A 19,606-nucleotide genomic window follows, 5' to 3' on the forward strand; every position below is an offset into this window, starting at 1 on the left:
AATATTACAATAAACATTAGGAGCAACACTTACACTCCTATTATATGTTACCTGGTGTCTCTGTGCCCTTCCCGTAGGCTCCTGGGCCACCTGCCCACCCACACCAGGGAATACGGTAATTTCCTGGAAGTCCTGTGAATCCAGGGATCTGGGGCCTCTGCAGAGGTCTCACCCCATCCTAATGCCAAGATCCGGCACACCCAAGTACGTGTATGCAGGGAGAGGGAGGGCATCCTCACTTCAGGGGAATCCTCAACCAATCTTCCCTGCAAGGAGAATGGCTGAAAGTCAGTTTCGGCGACGCTGCAGCTTTACAAGTAGGGGAAGCAGCTCTCACTCCGTAGCACCAAAACGAAACAATGTTCCTCAAAGGTCCGCAATGGGACCGTGGCCCGCAGACACGGGCTCAGCTACTGGCACAGATGCAGGGGAAGGGGGCGACCTTGCCCACCTCCGTAGGCCCTAACTCACCGGGACCTGTTTCGGTCTCCCTGAGACCGCTTTCGTCCCCACACTGGTCTCCTCGATGAGACCCAATGCTGATGGGCGCTCTTCTCTTGCCCTTTACACGCAGGGTGAAGTTGTAGTTTGGCACCCGGAGGCTCCAATTCCTTCCGGGTGGGGCTGGTGGGAGCCCGCGAGGCTCCGCCCTCCACTAGCGAATGGGCCCCGCCTACCTCTGACATGAGCCTTGCCCCAGCAATGCAGAGGAACTCCCTGGTCAGTATTCCTTGCTGCTCGTGTGCCGGTTGGCAGGCCAGGCGACATAGCAGAACCCTGGCTGCTGCTAATCCAGAAACGACGCAGGAACACGAGAGGGAGAGCGCTTCCTCTGCTGGAGCTCTCCCCTCCAGTGGCTGAAACACCACAGGGGACGTGGAGTGCTGCCTGCGCTGCAGGGCCACCAAAAGCGCTCCTGTCCAGTTCGGTTGCTGAATGAGCCCACGCCTTGGGCACCAGCATTCAAAAGCTCCTATCATGCGCTGTTTGTATGCAGAAGGGATCCAGCACTCAACAGGCACTAGAGTTTGAAAAGCACTGGGGCACACCAGCAAGATACATTCAGGCAGGCCAGCACGAGGGGTCCACAGAGCAGAGTGGCAGTCCTTATCTCAGGGCAGCACACCAATACTATAGAGTAATCCAGTCCTGTAGCAGTCCCTCCTGGCAGTCCAGCAGCAGCCCCTGTACCTATTGTGCAAAACTCTTTGTTCTGGGGGCACTTCACACTCTTTTCAGAAGTGCACAACACCCCTATTCACATCTCAAGCCCTGGCTTCTGACACACTACGGGGGATGGAGACAGCATTGTTAAAGTCAGGCACTGCCCTATTCAGGTGCAGGTGCAATTCCTCCCACCACTTTAAATTCAGACCAGGCCTTTTCAGGTGCCACGGACACTCCCCCACCACTCTAAATTCAGACCAGGCATATTCAGGTGCCAGGGAAACTCTGCTCATCACTCTAAATGTGGCCAAGGTATATTCAGCCCAGTGCTGAGTCACCCAGGAAAGGAAGGACACACCTCAACCCCCCCTTGTGACTGTCTAGAGTGAATACAAATCCCCTTCTCCTGTCAGTCTAAACCAGATGGTGAGTACCCATCCAGGCAGGACACAAAGAGTCATACGCACACAGAAATGCCCACTTCTAAAATTGGCATTTCTAAAATAGTAATAACAAATCTGCTTTCACCAATAAGCAGGATTCATTACTACTATTCCAAACATACCAGACATGGCCACAACACCCCATTCATATCAGAAATTACCACTGAAACACATATTAGGGAATTCCCAATGCAAACCTATGAGAGGGCAGCTTCACAGCAGTGATAAGCCAAATAGGCTGTTTGTCACTACCAGGACATGCCAAATAGTTAAGCCACCCACCAACCTTTTTGTACCTTGAAGTGAACCTCTATGACAGCGGTTCCCATCAGCATGCAAGATGATTGCTGGGCTGGTGGTCATCTGTAAATAGTTCATAAGCCCATCTGTGGATGTTAAGCCCTCTGCCACCCTGAGAGATGGTACTATATCTGCCTGCGATTAAGAGCCAGATTTATATGTTGGTGGAAAGGGTACTCTATTGCACAGGTGGTAGAGTACCCTTTCCACTAACATAATGGTCCGCCCATCCGATTTAAATGCAGGCGGAACTTTGGTGTAATGATGGCAGAGACCACTCTGTCTCTGCCGTGGTTATGCCCCTCCGACTGCCCGACCAAGTAAGGGTTGCCGGAAGTTGACCTTTATGACTGACTACCTAATTTAGATTGGCGGACATACAGGTCAGTTTTCACTGCCTGTTACCATGAGGAAAACCCTAGAAGTAAGGGCAGTGAAAACTACAAAGTGTACCAGAACGTTACAATACATTGGCAGCAATCATTTTGACAGTGGATCCTGTCAATGCTTGAAATCTCTGCCGGCCCAACAAACGTTTCAAAATGTGGGACCTCTGCCAGGGCAACACAGAAATTTGCTCTGTCACCCTGGCAGAGGAGGAACCGTCCACCAAGTTTCAAACCAGACCCTGAATCTGACCCTAAGTCACAAGGTTAAGCTTTAACTGGTATGGCCTTCCTTGTGTACCCAAATTCTGCTCATCACATTCTGCCTGAAATTGCACGAGTCCTGGCCAACTGTGAATTGTAACTTTTACTTGGTTCTTTAAAACTTCAAAAAAGCCTTGTATATACATATTTGATGTGTCCAATTTAAATCTTTTTTATATCTTTTTGCTTTTCAAATTCTTATCCGATTTTCTATGTCGATTTGGGAATTTTAATATATTGTTTTGTGGACTTTGAAATTATTGGTACAACTTGTAATTAACATACACTTCCTTGAGATGTAGATACTGTTTATGCAAAGGTCCAAGGGACTAAGCAGAAATTCTGTAGAAATTGCATTTTTGTTCACACAGATTGTATTTATTCGGTTATTTGAGTCACCCTCTCCCAAAAAATTCAATATCTGACAGTTTGACAATGGGAAATGGACTATGAAGTACACTGAAACATCTGAATAATGGGAGAGGAAAATTGAGAGTTATAGACTGATTGAGCAACGGGAAGAAAGCATTGTTGGTGACCCTCCCTGCAGACTAGCAAATATCAGTTGGTGGTCAGCAAGGGTACATCTCACTTGCTCACCGACTATTAACATAAAAATCCCACCTTCCTATCCAAACTTGTTATCATCATTGTTTTCGTGATGGACAGCACACCCTGACCCTTCTGACTTATTATTAGGCAGGCACACCTTTCCTGGCCTTAATAAGTATTAGTGGACCCTCAATAGGAACAGTGGTCCATATTATCACATCCTCACTAGTTGCCTTCAGATTTAATACATTGTAGTTATGAATATTAAGAAGTCACAATATCATGCCCAAAAATTCGACACCCAAAGTATCATGCACAGAGGGAGGCAAATATTTGCTGTTTTTAATTCCATATCTATGCACTTCAAGATATATATGTCGTCAAGGTACATATACATGGAGCTAAGTATAGAATATCTATAATATCTATCTGTCGATATTTTCGTTTTTGATATTCTGTTCATGATATTGTGACCACTAAATATTCAGAACCCATGCTTCTTCAATTTGTATTTACTTCTGATATCTCAAATTTGACTTCTGGCTTTTTGTCGCAAGTCTTCATGCCACATTTCACTTGCAGAGAAGATGGAGAACCTCATAAGCATAGAATTATGAGATTTTGAGCCAAATGTACAAAAATCTAGAATTACGATTTCCTAATGTGATTCTTACTGAATTTTTACCGAATCACATTAGGAAATCGCAATACCTGATAGTAAAAAACAAATCTACCTTAATCATGAAAATAATGAGGTAGGTTGCAATGTGCAAACCATTAGGAATCACAGCCATCACAGGAATAGTGACCTGCTAGGTCAGCAGACTACCATGTCTGTGATTGCTTTTTAATAAACCAAACATTTTTTAAATACAGCTCGTTTTCCTTACAAGAAAACTGGATGTTTTAAAAAATAAAAAATAAAACTTTAAAGTTCATTTTTTAAGAGTAGGCAGTAGTCCGTGGGACCACTGACTGCTCTTGAAAATTTTTTTTTTACCATTCTTAAAGGGGAATGGGTTTCAACTGGTGGTAAAGTATTGCTGTTTTGCGACTGGAATTTGGTTGCAAAACAGTAATAATTACCGTATTGATTCGGTATTTGGAACGGGCACCCTAAACACGCCCCATCCAAATAACAAATTGCTAACACAAATTGCGATTTAGTAACATGTTACTAAATCCCATTTTGTACATTTGAAAAAGCATTTTTGCAGTCACAAATATCCAGATTCTGCAAATTGGTCCGTTTCCAGCTGCAAAAATGCTTTGTACATCTGGCCTTTATTTCCCAGTCATATTTGAAACGCAGCACTCATGCTTATAATTCGTACTCATAATTTCAGTTCATGGTAAATTCAGTGAATATGAATAAGCAGCACTGCAAAATCTCATTCATCATTTAATATTCATCACAAAACTACATCTATGACGGATAATACCTTTGGGCATATTTCCCAAAGACAAGTGTTTATACATATATTTATACATATATTTATTAAACGCACTAACATTTTAAAATAATCAAAATAAATATTGAATTCGTGAGGTTCTCTTATTGTTTTAAAAAATGTCTTTATTCTCTATATCCAGAGCTTCACTCCGGCAGCGATCCAAATCTCAGTTGTCTGCTCGTGTTCCGGGGCCTCAGTTGGCTGGCGGCCTTGAATATGCTGATGCGGTCCCTCCTTCAATAAACTATGGGGAAGATCCAGAGAATAAAAAGGTCAGCCACATTCATAATTTATATTTGCTTGACTGTTGTTGTAGCCAACAACCCACACAATAATACAAACATGCCCTGGATGTCTGAATGAATATATTTCTGGAAAGAAGGCGTGACCGGAAGTGATGTCACATACTTTGACCCTGCAGGAAGGTAAAAGCGCTGATGATTTGATCCAATCTTAGAGGAAACTACAGAACTGTTTACGTTCTGTTCCTCTTTATCACAGCGGTGTCCAGATGAAGCAGATGAAATGCCAGGGGTACCAAAGGACAACATAAAAGTGACAGCTCCTACATGGGTATACCCCTAAATTAATCCATGTGCTACCACCATGTATCAGGAATACTCCTTAATATGAGAGATAGCAATGAAATCTCATGCAAGCACACTGCCATTATGTGCCAGCATACTTCCATCTCATTCCAGGTACTTTACAGAAAACACTGATAAGGGCGTAGATGCTTTTTGTAGTTTGGCTCATGTATATGCCTGTATTATATAGTAAGTCTACCTTTGCATAATATTTCTGGGAAGACCCAGCAGAGCACAACCAATAAAATTCATCACAGCCAGGTTTCCCCAGCATGTTGTTCTACTAATAAAGCATGGTGAGGCTCTGGTTCCATGAGCAAAGGCCTCATGCATGCGCAGTCTGCCAAGTCGTACTAATCTAAAAGTGGCTAATATTTTTTTGCACAAATCATATCAACATGGCAGCATTTCTATTTTTCTCATGTCTTGCCCTATGTGGACCCTCTCATGTGGGAAATCTATTTGATTGAGATACAAGTGAGAATTAGGATGTTATCACATTTTATATTAGCTGTAAATTTATATTTACGTTTTCTGTTGACTACCAGGCAGACGTACAGACTTGGGCGAGTCTGTTAATTAATGCTTTTTTGTCCCTCCCGGTCTGTTTCATGAGAGTGATCTTGTAGGAGCAGTACAAATAATCTCATATTAGGTGCTCTACCTGGCCTATTTTCCCAAAATATATGTTATTATTTGATGTGCCCAAATGTAGGTTTTTCAATGGCCAAAAATCTAAAATAGGTTATTTGTGACATTTGAGTAAACATTGTGTTCTGAAATCGACACTTTGAGTGAGTAAGAGTGAGTGAGTGATTACACTGGGCCAGTGTAGGGAAAACAAACTCTCTTTCCACAGACAGAACGAAAAGCTAAACAAGCATTTGCAATGCAATCGGTTTCGCCTTTGGGACCTTATACGTATTTAGCGATTTAGCACATTTAGGGTAGAGGCATGAAATGGGGTGACTCATCTGCATAACAGCAGTAACCAATGGATTCTGGAGCACACCAGTGTAGGGATTAAGCTTGTGCAGAGGTGGGGCAGGGTGGTAGCAGAAAGCACACTGGGGAACAACTTTTAAGCCCTAGGTTCTGATGGAGAGCATAGAGGACTGAAGCCCTCAACCGATGCTCAACTTTCTGTGCACTGAATACAGGTAAACCCCAAACTCGCTCAGACGTGCAACAGGCAAGTACAGACTCCATGCTCCTGAAGCCCTTTCCCTCCCTGTGGAGAGTGAGAGGGAGACCTTCTTTTGTGGAACGTCTACAGGTAGCTTCCAGGAGAAAAGAAAAGCAAGGCAGACATGTTGCAATACACAAGGATCATGCTTATACCCGCTATGACTTTTACTTTAAAATAAGAAATAGTTAAAAAAATGTATATATATATATATATATATATATATATATATATATATTATACATATATATATATCCAGTCAAAAAAGGTGCCCCTTATGGAAGAGCCACAACAGGTAGAGTATATTCCAATAACTTTATTCAAGGGGGCTGCATGCAGGTTTTGACACAGACGTCATCGTAGATTAACTGCCTGACGCGTTTCGAGTCTTCCTGACTCTTAATCATTGGCAACCACACATAGAGCAGGACTGGCAATGTGCAGCTCAATTTAAATTCACTTGGACCACTCCAGTAGCCGTGGCCACTTCTCTGGCCTTGTGGTTTTCGTAGTGCACAAAATTAATACTCCAGTGAGTCTGTCCTGAAAAACATGAAATCAAAGTTCACTTTAAAACCCCAGTGGGATGATGTACAGTCTTGTTAAAAACATGCTGCTTTCTTAATCCTCTGTGATAGGACTACCTTCCTTTGCAATGACGCGCAATGGCCTCACCTCAGGAACGCTGCACTTGCAGCGGGGCTTCTTCCACGACCGGAGTCGGCCGCTAAAATCCAGTTATATATATATATATATATATATATATATATTCACTGAAAAAACCAAAGGTTTCAGGGGCGTTATAGTTAGTAATTGGCATTTAAAAAACCTTAGAAATTCACTGAAAAAAACCATAGGTTTCAGGGGCGTTATAGTTAGCTGGACAATTCCCTCGTACAAAACCCTAGAAATTCCCCTGTTATAGTTAGTTCCGCTAACTATAACTCGCGCCCCCGCAATGCACTGCTGATGACGTCACATATTACATCACTCATGACATGGTCAGTGAAATCACTCATGACATCTCAAATTACATCACTTATCACATGTATGTATTTCATGTGAATATTAATTGAAGACAAACTCTAAACTAGTCTTAAAAGTAATATATTTTTACATGTAATCCTATATTTTTTTTAATTCAATTTCGCGGATGCGCGCTGGGTGCGTGATGCGTAAGCGCAGGGTGCGTGATGCGTAAGCGCAGGGTGCGCGGATCCCATGTGACCTGCAAAAAAAGAGATTTGATTGGTTCATTACACTTCCTGTTCTAACTATTGAAAGACCCCACCCAATTCAATCATTCTTCTTTCACCTTCTTTGGAGGAGCATCTCTTTGCAGAGAAGAAGATTTTTTAGACTAAGTTTACACTTAGCTCTAACTTTTTCCAACTAAAAATGGCTTCAGGGCAGCAGGCATCACCTGCATCTCCTCATTCATCTGAGGATGAATTTTTGGAGGAGGCACCACCCACACCACGTTTTTCATCTGTGGTGTCGAAATTTTTTATGTATCCTGAGGGGCAAACTAAAACCAATGCCACCTTGGTCACGTGCAAGATTTGCAAAAGAGTGCTGTCGCGAGGGGATCCTAACAAGAAATACTCGTGCGGCACGGCAAGTATGATGAAGCACCTAAGGACCCTTCATCCGAACAATCTTGCATGAGAAGAGTGCAAACGGATGAGAAACACTCCTGCTCCTGCGCCTTCCACCTCATCGCAGCCATCAGCCCAAAACTTGGACATCCGTTCTCAATTTCAATATTTAAAAGTGCTCTGCACTAAGTGCAATGCGACTTTGTGCTACGGTAAGCAGTCGATAGATCTGATCTGCCGCCGGCAAGAAAGTCACATTTGCTCGTTTTTGGTTTTTTTTGTTCCCTGAAGTTCATAGTTTGGTTCCTCCTGTTTTTTTTTCCAGAAAAACCAACAAAATCACAAAATTGTTAGAAAAACCAAAACAAAAATATAAAAGAAGAAGAAAAAAAAAAGTTCATCTAAGAACTAACTTTACTGGTTTAAAAAAAGAGCTAAATTTCTTTGTTAGTGTGTGAAAGTTTAGATGAATGTATGTGTAGTACATGATTGACTGAATGAATGCATTAGTAGCATATGGTGAATGTATAAGTGCAGAACTATGAGGAAGTGCTGCAGCATCACACAGTAACCTCTTTAACTGTAGTGTGCTGTAGTACTTCCGAAGCACAGGGATGCAACATATGTACATAAATATGTTGCAAATCTATGCTTCTCTCTGCACGGCTGCTTAAACTGCAGCCATGTGGTGACACAGGCATCCTTGCACCATAGTGCAAGAATATCTGTGTCATGCTGTTTGTTTTTCTGCAGGAAGACACATCTTCCTGCACAAAAACAATGAGAAAATGCATTTTTCTCCTTCAATGTATGCTGAACATTTTAGCATGCATTGAAGATATAAAAATGTGGAGAAATGAAAATAATTCTCCTTATTGTGTTTTCCTACACCAATTTTAGAATGGTGCAGCATTCACACACATATCGAGATTTATGATTTCTGATAAATCTAGAGATGCATCTTGTTCTATGAGTATTCAGTGCAATCATGCACAACAACACTTATAGAACACCCTTTCAACACAAAGTGGTGTGTATGATGAGGTTGTATTTACATGGAGTAGAAAAAGTACACAGAGTGCCTTTTCCTCTCTTTGTAAATATGAAAGAGTGTCTTGCGCAATAACTATGTTACAAAAAGTGACATTTTTCCGGTTTTAAAATTCCTTGTGAATGATAGAAGGTATGCACAGAGTTTTGTCTGCAAAGATGTTCAAAGAAGAATGATTGAAATGATTGTGGTCCTTCAATAGGTACAATGGGAAATATTATGAACCCCTCAAATCTCTTTTTTTGCAGCTCACATGATATCTGATTATGGTCAGATTTCAAAACTACATAGGTATAAACAGAGTGTTTTTAGAAACGTGTTTCAACTTTGTAGCTTCTTGCAGACCTCCTCATTCTGCATATTGAGACTTAGTTAAACTTACCTCACAATAATAGGAATAAAAAATGGTATACATTTTTTTCAGATTTTCATTGCTATCTAAATTCATATAAATTGCTAATTTTAAAATTTGGATCTGTGAAAGAAAAGCAAAAAAATTATAACATGTAATAATACATTTTTTTCAACACAGCATAATTTCCACAAAGTAATTTGTTTGCCTTTTTTGCTGTTCTCAGAATATATTGAATTTCACTAAAAATAGTGATTTCAATCGTACTCATCACTTAACAGCGGGCAAAAAAAAACCAATCAGAAAGATTGTTAAAAAAAAAAACAACATACTATTCTCAGTAAAATACCAGAAAATACAAATCACACATATATGAAATGCTTACATCTTACAAAATTTTATAACTTTAACTTATAAAAACTGTAAATATTGCCGCATTAAAATATTCACCGAATCAATGACCACCAAAAAGTCCATAATTCAAAAATATACCTTTCCTTGAGGCCAAATGGTATTTTTGCACTCCTTCTTTATGTAAATTGTCCAATGGTAGTCCTATTAAATTATAATAATAAGTTCCTCAGAGAGTGAATTATCTTCCTAAAACTTTGGCTTTAAAAATATTAGGTACTCCTTGCACTCCTTCTTTATGTAAATTGTCCAATGGTAGTCCTATTAAATTATAATAATAAATTCCTCAGAGAGTGAATTATCTTCCTAAAACTTTGGCTTTAAAAATATTAGGTAGGAATTTGGTAATTCACTTGGCAAAAGTTGTTTGAAAACCAACTGGGAATCATTACAAAGTGTCCAGCCTTTGTCACATTTTAGATAGGCAGTGTAATGTCCAGATGTTGTGGAAGGACCATCATGGAAAATTATTGCAATTGCTACAAAAGTCCTTCCTGATATTGATAGTTGTGCTGCTACAAATTGCTTTATTAAAGTATCCAATTTTCTTCCGTCAGCTGTACAACGTTGCATCATTAAAATTATGTATTTTCCATATTTTGTTAAGAATAATGTGGATAACATTTCTGATTTATATTGGCCACACTCCATGTTTTGAATTGCACCTTTAACTAATTTATTGAATGACACGGATTTACAGTCTGGTAATGTTAAATACAGAAATCTCTCAGTGTCTACATTGGTGCTACATGTATACATGCAATTTTCACAATAATGTTCCCATTTGTAAGAAAGGCCAAAAATATTTTCTATTTCTACACCTTCATTTTCAAAAATGATAAGCATATACATTAAAAATTCCTGAGCATCTTGTTGGATATTTTGTGTGAAATTGTGTAGAACCAGAACACACATCCAAAAGACTACGAACATCTGAAACAGATTGTATTTTACTTCTATCTGTTGTCAATTTTTCATAAACAGAATGCAACAGAGAACAAAATCTTTTTTCCCGATTCTGAATAATTTGTTCTTGAAAACCTTCCAGATAAAAAACAACATTTACCACTACATTAGCATAGCAGTTGAGACCAGAACTATTTTCAAACTGATAACCAACAATCTCTTCAACAGTGTCCAATTTATTTTTACCTGCAATCACAACATTATCTTGTTCTTTTCCCTTCTCGACACCTTCAGAACAGATATCCTCTAACCTTCTTTTTCGACCAACCACACGCTTTTCAAATACAGGATATTTACCTAAATTTGGAGCATACACCCTTCTTAACCTATTATACTCTTTTACACAGTTTGCATCTGCAGTAACCTTTGTCTCATCAAAATCAATCAAAAACAAACCAGATAATGTTCTGACTCACGACAAAGCAACATATGCCATACCCTCTTTAAATACAGTAGATCTAATGTTCACCAATGCACTGTCTACACTTAATCCTTGAGATTTATGAATAGTCACTGCATATGCCAGAGAAAATGGAAATTGTTTCCTACGAACATATAAATCTTTAACAAGGAAAAAACGAACTGAACAGCGACCAATTTCTTTAACTTCATCAATCTGATCAAATTTATTTTTTAAAAATTCAATTCCTTCTTTTTTCTGATAATTCACAAAATCCACCACTTTACCCATTGCACCATTAACTAAACCTTTCTCTACATCCAAATTACGCCTTAAAATTACCCGACAGTTTACACACGCATATAGTGTCTTTTCTAAACCAGCAGTTTTAGATATTTTTTTTCTAAACAATCCAGCTTTGATCTCAACTTTCCCGTCAAAATAATAGTGATTCCTTCATGCAGTATTTTAATCGATGGCTTCCAGTTTTACAATTTCTTCATCTTCCAGTTTCAATAATTCTTCGTTGAATATGGAACACTCGCGCAGTGTTGGCATTAAGCAAATCATTGACTTATTTTTAGCAATTTCCATGTACACTTTTGCAGGAACTGCATTTTCATTTGGAAAGACATTGCAAAGTAATCGACTCTCCAAAGCTTGTTTGCCTTGTTTTGAAAGAATTCCAATTCTTATATCTTGAAGAATACTTCCATATTCAGCATCATTTGCCTGTCGCATATTTGTTGTCAGTTCTTTGTATTCAAAATTACTCCAAATGTTCACATTACCAACACTGCCAAGAGACTTTCTGGTATCTTCATGGGCAAGTGTTTTAAATACCGGTTGTCCTTTTACCGGAGTCAGTTGCAGTAGATCTCCCAAAACTATGACGTGTTTTCCTCCAAATAACACGTCATACTCTGTTTTAAGAATTTGCTGCATTCTTAAATGCACAAAGGCAAGCATCAAGTTTGAGACCATGCTCACCTTATCAATAATGAGGTTTCATTTTCTTCAGGACTCTTTCACAACAAGCTTCTCCAGATAGCTTGTGGTATTCCGATTTGTTCTCATGCTCTACTGGCAGCATTAGTAAACAATGTAAAGTAATTCCTTTAATGTTATGTGCTGCCAACCCAGTTGGAGCAGTGACAACACAAGACAAATGCGAATCAGTTGTTTTCTGCAGATAACTTGTAATTACTTTAATGAAGAAACTTTTTCCTGTTCCAGCTTGACCACTCACATACATTCGGATAGGTTGAAATGATGTACATGAGCACCCTCTCTTTTCATGAAGTAATCCATGGTCAATCTGCTCTTTCACTTGCTGATATATTTGTTTCTGTTCAACATTTAGTTGTTCTTCCAAGTTTCCTAACTGTATTGCATCTTCTTGAGCTTGATACATTGCTGTTTCCACCTCATTCATTGCAATCGCTGCTTCATTTTCAACAATTGGTTGTCCTAGTGGATCTTGACTCAGTGAAGCAGAACTTTGACTGTCTTGAGAACTGTCTCTAGCAATCTCAGCTGCAATTGTAGCTTCTTGATCAATTTCACCATTCAACATTTTGACATCATTTGCGAAAGCACTTCATTGTATGCTATCTTTAGAAGCATTAAATGAATCTTCATAGCTGGGAAAATCTCCAAGTAATTCCAGTTCTGAACGCCATGGTTTGAACATTTGCAAAAGGGCTAAATAGTAAACTTCCCTTTTGTCAGCAGTGTCGCAACTCAGTTTCCTGTGATTAATAAAATTTCCTTTCCTTTGTTTCACCAGACATCCTTTGGAACCGATCACTCCAAATTTTCCATCGTTGATGTTCTCTGTAGTATTCCGTTTAAAAGTGTAGTTTTGCAGCACTTCATAGAGACACATGTTCTCAAGATGATGACTTCTATTTGGATAGTATGTGTCCAACATATTCGTTTTCAAAATATCTGAACTTTCTGGTTCATTTTCTGCTAAATATTCAATTTCTTGAACAGATTTCAGTACCCGATTTCGCATTCCTGCAAGACCTAGACTCACCCAAATGATTCTTCTACTTTTGGAATATAGACTTGCAGATGATAACCGATCTGAACAATCATATGCTCCAATTTCACAATGCGATAACATCTTCAAACTGAAACTGTATAATTTCTTACTTAGAGTCTTCTCATGGGAAATCTCTTCCCACATTTCTTTCAATTCAGTCTTTTCTGATTCAGTAATGTAAGACGTTACATATCGAGCAACAGCAATGGAATTGTCCGCAACATACTGAATATCCATGTTAGCGTTCCACATGGATAAAATAACTGGATTGTAGTCATTTATGTATTTTGATTCTTCACTTCTTCTTAAGTTGTAGGTGTTTTTCGGAGACTTTCTTGTGATGGTATGTCGCATAGTTGACATAAAACTGTTCACTCTTCCAATGTATAATACAGGACTTGGAAATCCGAAACGACATTAGGTATAGAACTAATCCTTTGACTTGTACTTTCGTCGACAGTATTTTCCACACCTGTGGCTTTGAAATCGTAAGACTTGTTGTTTTAAGTTTTTATCTTCTCTGCTATTGGGAAGAGCACATGTAGCATAATCTTCAATGAAAGACAAAACAGTTTCATCTGAATCTGTTCCAAATTTGGGGGCGCCCTTGATCCATAACAACATATGTATGTGAGGAGCACCTCTTGCTTGATACTCTTTTCTCTAAAAGAAATCCACAACTTCTCCAAGAGGAGGATTCTTTTTATTGCCGATGAAAGACATCATAGCTTCAAATCTATGATTGAAATATCTGCATACATTGACAGGATCCAAAGAGCACAATTCTCCAGGTGTCTTGTATTCAATATTTTTTATATTGGAATTTGCCTCTCGAAGAAATTCAAGTAAATCATCCCAAGCATACTCAGCACAGCTTAGTGTAACAAACCATGTAGGAGTTCCCAAGTTCCGTAGCATACATTTCAGTTCTCCATGTCGACGGTACCAATATTCATTAGTCCCACGCTGACATGCCACCAGATTAATCAACTGAGATTCTAGATGATCATCTCTCCGATGCACTTTATCTATAAAATCCTTTGCAGTTACATTTTGAAGATGCATTCCAGTTTTTAAAATGTGATTTACTGCATATGAAAGTCCAGACAAGTCACTTTCAAACAGAAGATGAAACATATAAGGGATACATTGTCGAAATCTTGGATCTTCTGCATATAATCTTGTTGTCCGATATTCAGATGCAGAAATCTGCACAGGACGTTCAACATATCGTCCACCTTTTCCTGTTGGAAACAACTGCGGGAAACAACGAGCTTCCAAGCTCTCTTCCCATACACTCATGGGACTTCCTGTTGCTTTTTTCATTTGAAACAACTCAATTGTATTCCCCATCACCTCTTTGGAATGAAGTGGATGTACACTGTAATGTTCATAGATTTCTTCACATCTGGACATGTCCACTTTTTCTATTTGTCCACTTAATGTTTCAGTATCTTCTGCTAAATCTATTTCTTCTTCTCCTACAAACACATTTCTATAGTACTCATTATTTTTCAACAGATACAATGATGCCTTTTGCACTTTTCTAACATCCACTAACTCTTGCCAAATGTTCTTATTCTTAGTAGGAACACCATTAACTAGAATGACTAGTGGCTCATTTTCTACATGGTCTACACCAATAGTTTCAATATTTTTCCTTAAATCTAACGGTAAATACACAACTCTTCCTTTCAATCCTCTTTTCAACTCTGATGGAGGTAATTTATCTGTTTTGGGCTCCATACGAACAATAGCCTGAAACGGGTGAACACATTGTATGAGAATAGACTCACACGTATTTAAATCTATCAGCTCTAGAGGAATAGCAACCAACTATAGATTATTATGAACAGCTCTAGCAGGCATTTTATTCTCATCTAATTTGTTATAGCAATATTTGCAAATACGCTGCTCATATCCCAAATCAAAACAATCCTCTCCCAGCAAATAAGTTGCAAATTCCATCCACTTATCATTATCTTCTATTTCACTTTTTAAATACAGATTGACACCCCTAGTCTGATTTTTATAGTGACTTCGCCGACAACAAATACAAGAAACATTTGGTCTTTCACCTGAAATTACCTTAAACTTTGTGATTTCATCCTCAAATTTTTCTGTAATTACGGGTTGTACATTGTCTTCAACATTTTGTTCTACTAATGTGTCAGTTTCTTCACTCTCTTGCTGAGGACCAAAGTAACATAACTTAAAATCATCACAGACCTGCTTCACATCTGATACTGACCCACGCAAAAGAGCACTGTTCAACTCACTTAACTTTAGTGCTGGACTTTTTGCATAATACAACCTTCTCACTAACTTCTGCATTTGAGTATGATGTACTGCCTGCATTCTGAAATGGTGAAAAACACTTTGACAAACTTTCCTAGAAAGATAAGCCAGAGAATGACCTTGCAAACCAGTATGTTTTCTCACGCTGCAAGGGTCTAGTCCTTGCAACAGCTTAATCTTTTGTTTTACACTTTTTTTAGTATAGGCTCGTAAAAAACGACATAATTTTTCAATAGATTCCTGTCGAACACTGCAAACACTACTGCAATCCCAAGTGTACACAGGGTTTTTAGCACGTCATCCTAAAACTTCATCAGCTATCACTTCTTCTGCATTTCTTTCAACCATTTTCTCTTTCTCAATTGGAGAACCGTCGTTAACCTCATAACCTCTACCACTGGTGTCAACTGCATACAATAATTTTTCGCTCAGTGAATAACTCTCTTCGTTAAAAAAAGGCTCTGAACTGGAACTGTGTTTCCATTCTCCCAAAAAAACAACACAAACATTTTTTTTATTAATAACTCTTTTCCTCCTACTTTTGGCCTTCATTACATGGATTGGTTTATATAGTGATCGAATTCTGTTTAACACTAAAATAAACAGTTTCCTTTTTACTTCAAAAGCCTTTTCCACAATGTTTTCAATATGCTTCTTCTTTTTATAAAATAAAGCTCTCTTTTTATATTTCCTCACATCTTTCAGCAAATTATGCACTACTCTCTTGTAAAATATTTTTTTGCGTAATTCCTTATACTGATTTTGCCTTCTTTTACCATACTTTATCTCCTTTGACTGACCATTTGCTTTTTTACTTTTCCTCTTATTTTGAATTTCTTTCTTACTTGAAGAATTCTCAGTAGTTCCAGCATTATCTACATTCTGTTTGCTCCTACAAACATTTTTAATAAATTGCTTCGTGATCTTACCAGAAGATTTTTTCCTTTTAGCCACATTATCTTGTACATTCAATACTTGTGGTTGATGTTTCTTCAAATAATCCTCCTGTCTCTGTTCCTTTCTTTTTCTTTTTTTTCTGGCATGATTTCTCTATTTTAGCGTTGAAAAACAGTATCTGTAAAAAAGAATCACAAATAAATGTATATTAATAACTTTCAAATGTATACTATTCCATTACTGTACAAACACATTTTATATAAAAACTGACTAAGAAACTATAGCCCTGAACCACAAGTGTGACGATGGTTAAAACACTACATGCATTGTGCATACTACTTTGAAGCAGTTCATGCCCTAAAGCCTACCTCACTAAAAGACTACATGCTAACTGACTGAAGGAGACACACTGGGTGAGTAACAGGGTGTTTGCTAGAAGTGTATGAATACTAACTGGGGAATTGAAGGTGTGAAAGACAACTGTGTAGGTGGTTAGAGGACTGCATGCATACTGGATAGGCATTTGAAGCAGTCCATGTGCTAAGGCCTGGCTCACTGCATGAGTACTTGGGTACTGACTGAATGATTAGAGTACAGCAAGGAGAGTGCCTGGGTGAATTTATAAGTGGTTGGCTTTTGGCGCAGTGAATGAATTAGTACTTGGTACTGAATGGGTCACTAGAGGAGTTCAAAGGGAGTGACAGGATGTTTGCTGGACTGTATGGATACTGACTAGGGAATTGAAGGTGTGAAAGACAAGTGTCTAGGTGGTTAGAAGATTGCATGCATAGTGGATAGGGATTTGAAGCAGTCCATGTGCTAAGGCATGGCTCAGTGCATGAATACTTAGGCACTGACTGAATGATTAGAGCACTGCAAGGAGAGTGCCTTGGTGAATTTATAAGTGTTTGGGTTTTGGCACAGTGAATGGATTAGTACATGGTGCTGAATGGGTCACTAGAGAAGTACAAAAGGAGTGACATGGTGTTTGCTGGAAGTGAATGAATACTGACTGGGGAATTGAAGGTGTGAAAAACAACTGTGTAGGTGGTTAGAGGACTGCATGCATAGTGAATAGGCGTTTGAAGCAGTCTATGTGCTAAGGCCTGGCTCACTGCATGAGTACTTGGGTACTGACTGAATGATTAGAGTACAGCAAGGAGAGTGCCTGGGTGAATTTATAAGTGGTTGGCCTTTGGCACAGTGAATGGATTAGTACTTGGTACTGAATGGGTCACTAGAGGAGTGCAAAGGGAGTGACAGGGTGTTTATTGGAAGTGTATGGATACTGACTTGGGAATTGAAGGTGTGAAAGACAAGTGTATATTATGTTAGAAGACTGCATGCATACTGCATAGACATTTGAAGCAGTCTATGAGGCTATGTATGGTTCACAACATGAGTACTTGGAAACTGACTAAATCCTTCTAATGCTACTAAAACTTGACAAGACAGATTTTAAAACAGTTATCTGTCAGCAAATACACGATGTTACCAAATGCTTCTCTCACAGTGGTTCCCAAATGCACACAGACTCACAGTGTGATTCTAGACAAGCAACACTATCCCTAGCAGCTTACCAAAACTCATTCACTACTGTGCAAGGGGTAAGGAGACTACACACAATCTACATATTAAAGTACAGCACATTAGTGTCAAAGCATGACTCATTTTATCAATGCATAAGCAAAGACTGGCTTCTAATGCTACTAAAACTTGACAACATGACAGATTTTAAAACAGTTATCTGTCAGCAAATACACGATGTTACCAAATGCTTCTCTCACAGTGGTTCCCAAATGCACACAGACTCACAGTGTGATTCTAGACAACAACCACTATCCCTAGGAGTTTACCAAAACTCATTCACTACAGTGGACGTGGTAAGGGAACTGCACACAATCTACACATTTCAGGACTGCACTTTTGTGTAAAGGCCTGACTCATTTAATCAAAGCATAAGCAAAAACTGCCTTCTAATGCTACTAAAACTTGACAACAAGACAGGTTTTAAAACAGTTATCTGTCAGCAAATACACAATGTTACCAAATGCTTCTCTCACAGTGGTTCCCAAATGCACACAGACTCACAGTGTTATTCTAGACAAACAACACTATCCCTAGCAGCGTACCAAAACTCATTCACTACTGTGCAAGGGATAAGGAGACTACACACAATCTACATATTAAAGTACAACACATTAGTGTCAAAGCATGACTCATTTTATCAATGCATAAGCAAAGACTGGCTTCTAATGCTACCAAAACTTGACAACATGACAGGTTTTAAAAGAGTTATCTGTCAGAAAATACATGATGTTACCAAATGCTTCTCTCACAGTGGTTCCCAAAAGCACACACACTCACAGTGTAATTCTAGACAAGCACCACTATCCCTAGGAGTTTACCAAAACTCATTCAGTGCAGTGGAAGAGGTAAGGGGAATGCACACAAACTACATATTTCAGAACTGCACTTTAGAGTCAAAGCCTGACTCATTTAATCAAAGCATAAACAAAAACTGCCTTCTAATGCTACTAAAACTTGACAACAAGACAGGTTTTAAAACAGTTATCTGTCAGCAAATACACAATGTTACCAAATGCTTCTCTCACAGTGGTTCCCAAATGCACACAGACTCACTGTGTGATTCTAGACAAGCAACACTATCCCTTGCACTATACCAAAACACATTTCTTCATCTAGAAGGAGTACTACATTTTAGTGTAGAAACATAACTAATTTCACAAATTCATAAACAATGACTGGTTTCTAATTCTACCAAAATATAAAAACAGCACAGTTATCTGTCTACAAACACATGAAAAACACAAATGCTTATCACAGAATGGTTTCTACATGCACACACACTGTCAATAAGATTGTAGAGAATAAAAGTACTCCCTACACTTTAGCAGGAGAAATACATTAGTCTGATTAAAATCAAAATAGTCTACATACATCCCCTCACAATTAAATAACTCACCTTTCAAGTTGTTTTGTAGATTAAGAAGTTTATCAGTCACACACCAGATATCAGTCACACACCAGATTTTCTTATACAGCATCTCTGCACTGTGCACCTGTCAGTTCAGTTTATAAGCTTTTATTCGGTCAGATAAATCGACCATATAAGCGATACATCCATAAAACAATCTGGTAAAGACAATAAAATCTATGAACAGTGGGGATAACATTTAAGAATATGAAAAAAATCAAGTGCAAAAATACAAAGAATCAAAAG

The 19,606-nt window shown here is 38.7% G+C and overlaps 1 protein-coding gene across 2 annotated transcripts in view; it reads left to right on the top strand.

Moving 5' to 3' along the window:
• ABCB11 (ATP binding cassette subfamily B member 11) overlaps positions 1–19,606 on the top strand; it is a 431,988-nt gene that overhangs the window by 304,035 nt on the left and 108,347 nt on the right. For both annotated transcript variants that reach the window (XM_085645365.1, XM_085645366.1), the window contains exon 19: positions 4,706–4,838. In XM_085645365.1, coding sequence (XP_085501491.1) covers positions 4,706–4,838 — 133 coding nt within the window. The remainder of the gene's footprint in view (positions 1–4,705; positions 4,839–19,606) is intronic.

The sequence above is a fragment of the Triturus cristatus genome, chromosome 3_1, assembly GCF_964204655.1.
Source record: "Triturus cristatus chromosome 3_1, aTriCri1.1, whole genome shotgun sequence".
NCBI lineage: Eukaryota > Metazoa > Chordata > Amphibia > Caudata > Salamandridae > Triturus > Triturus cristatus.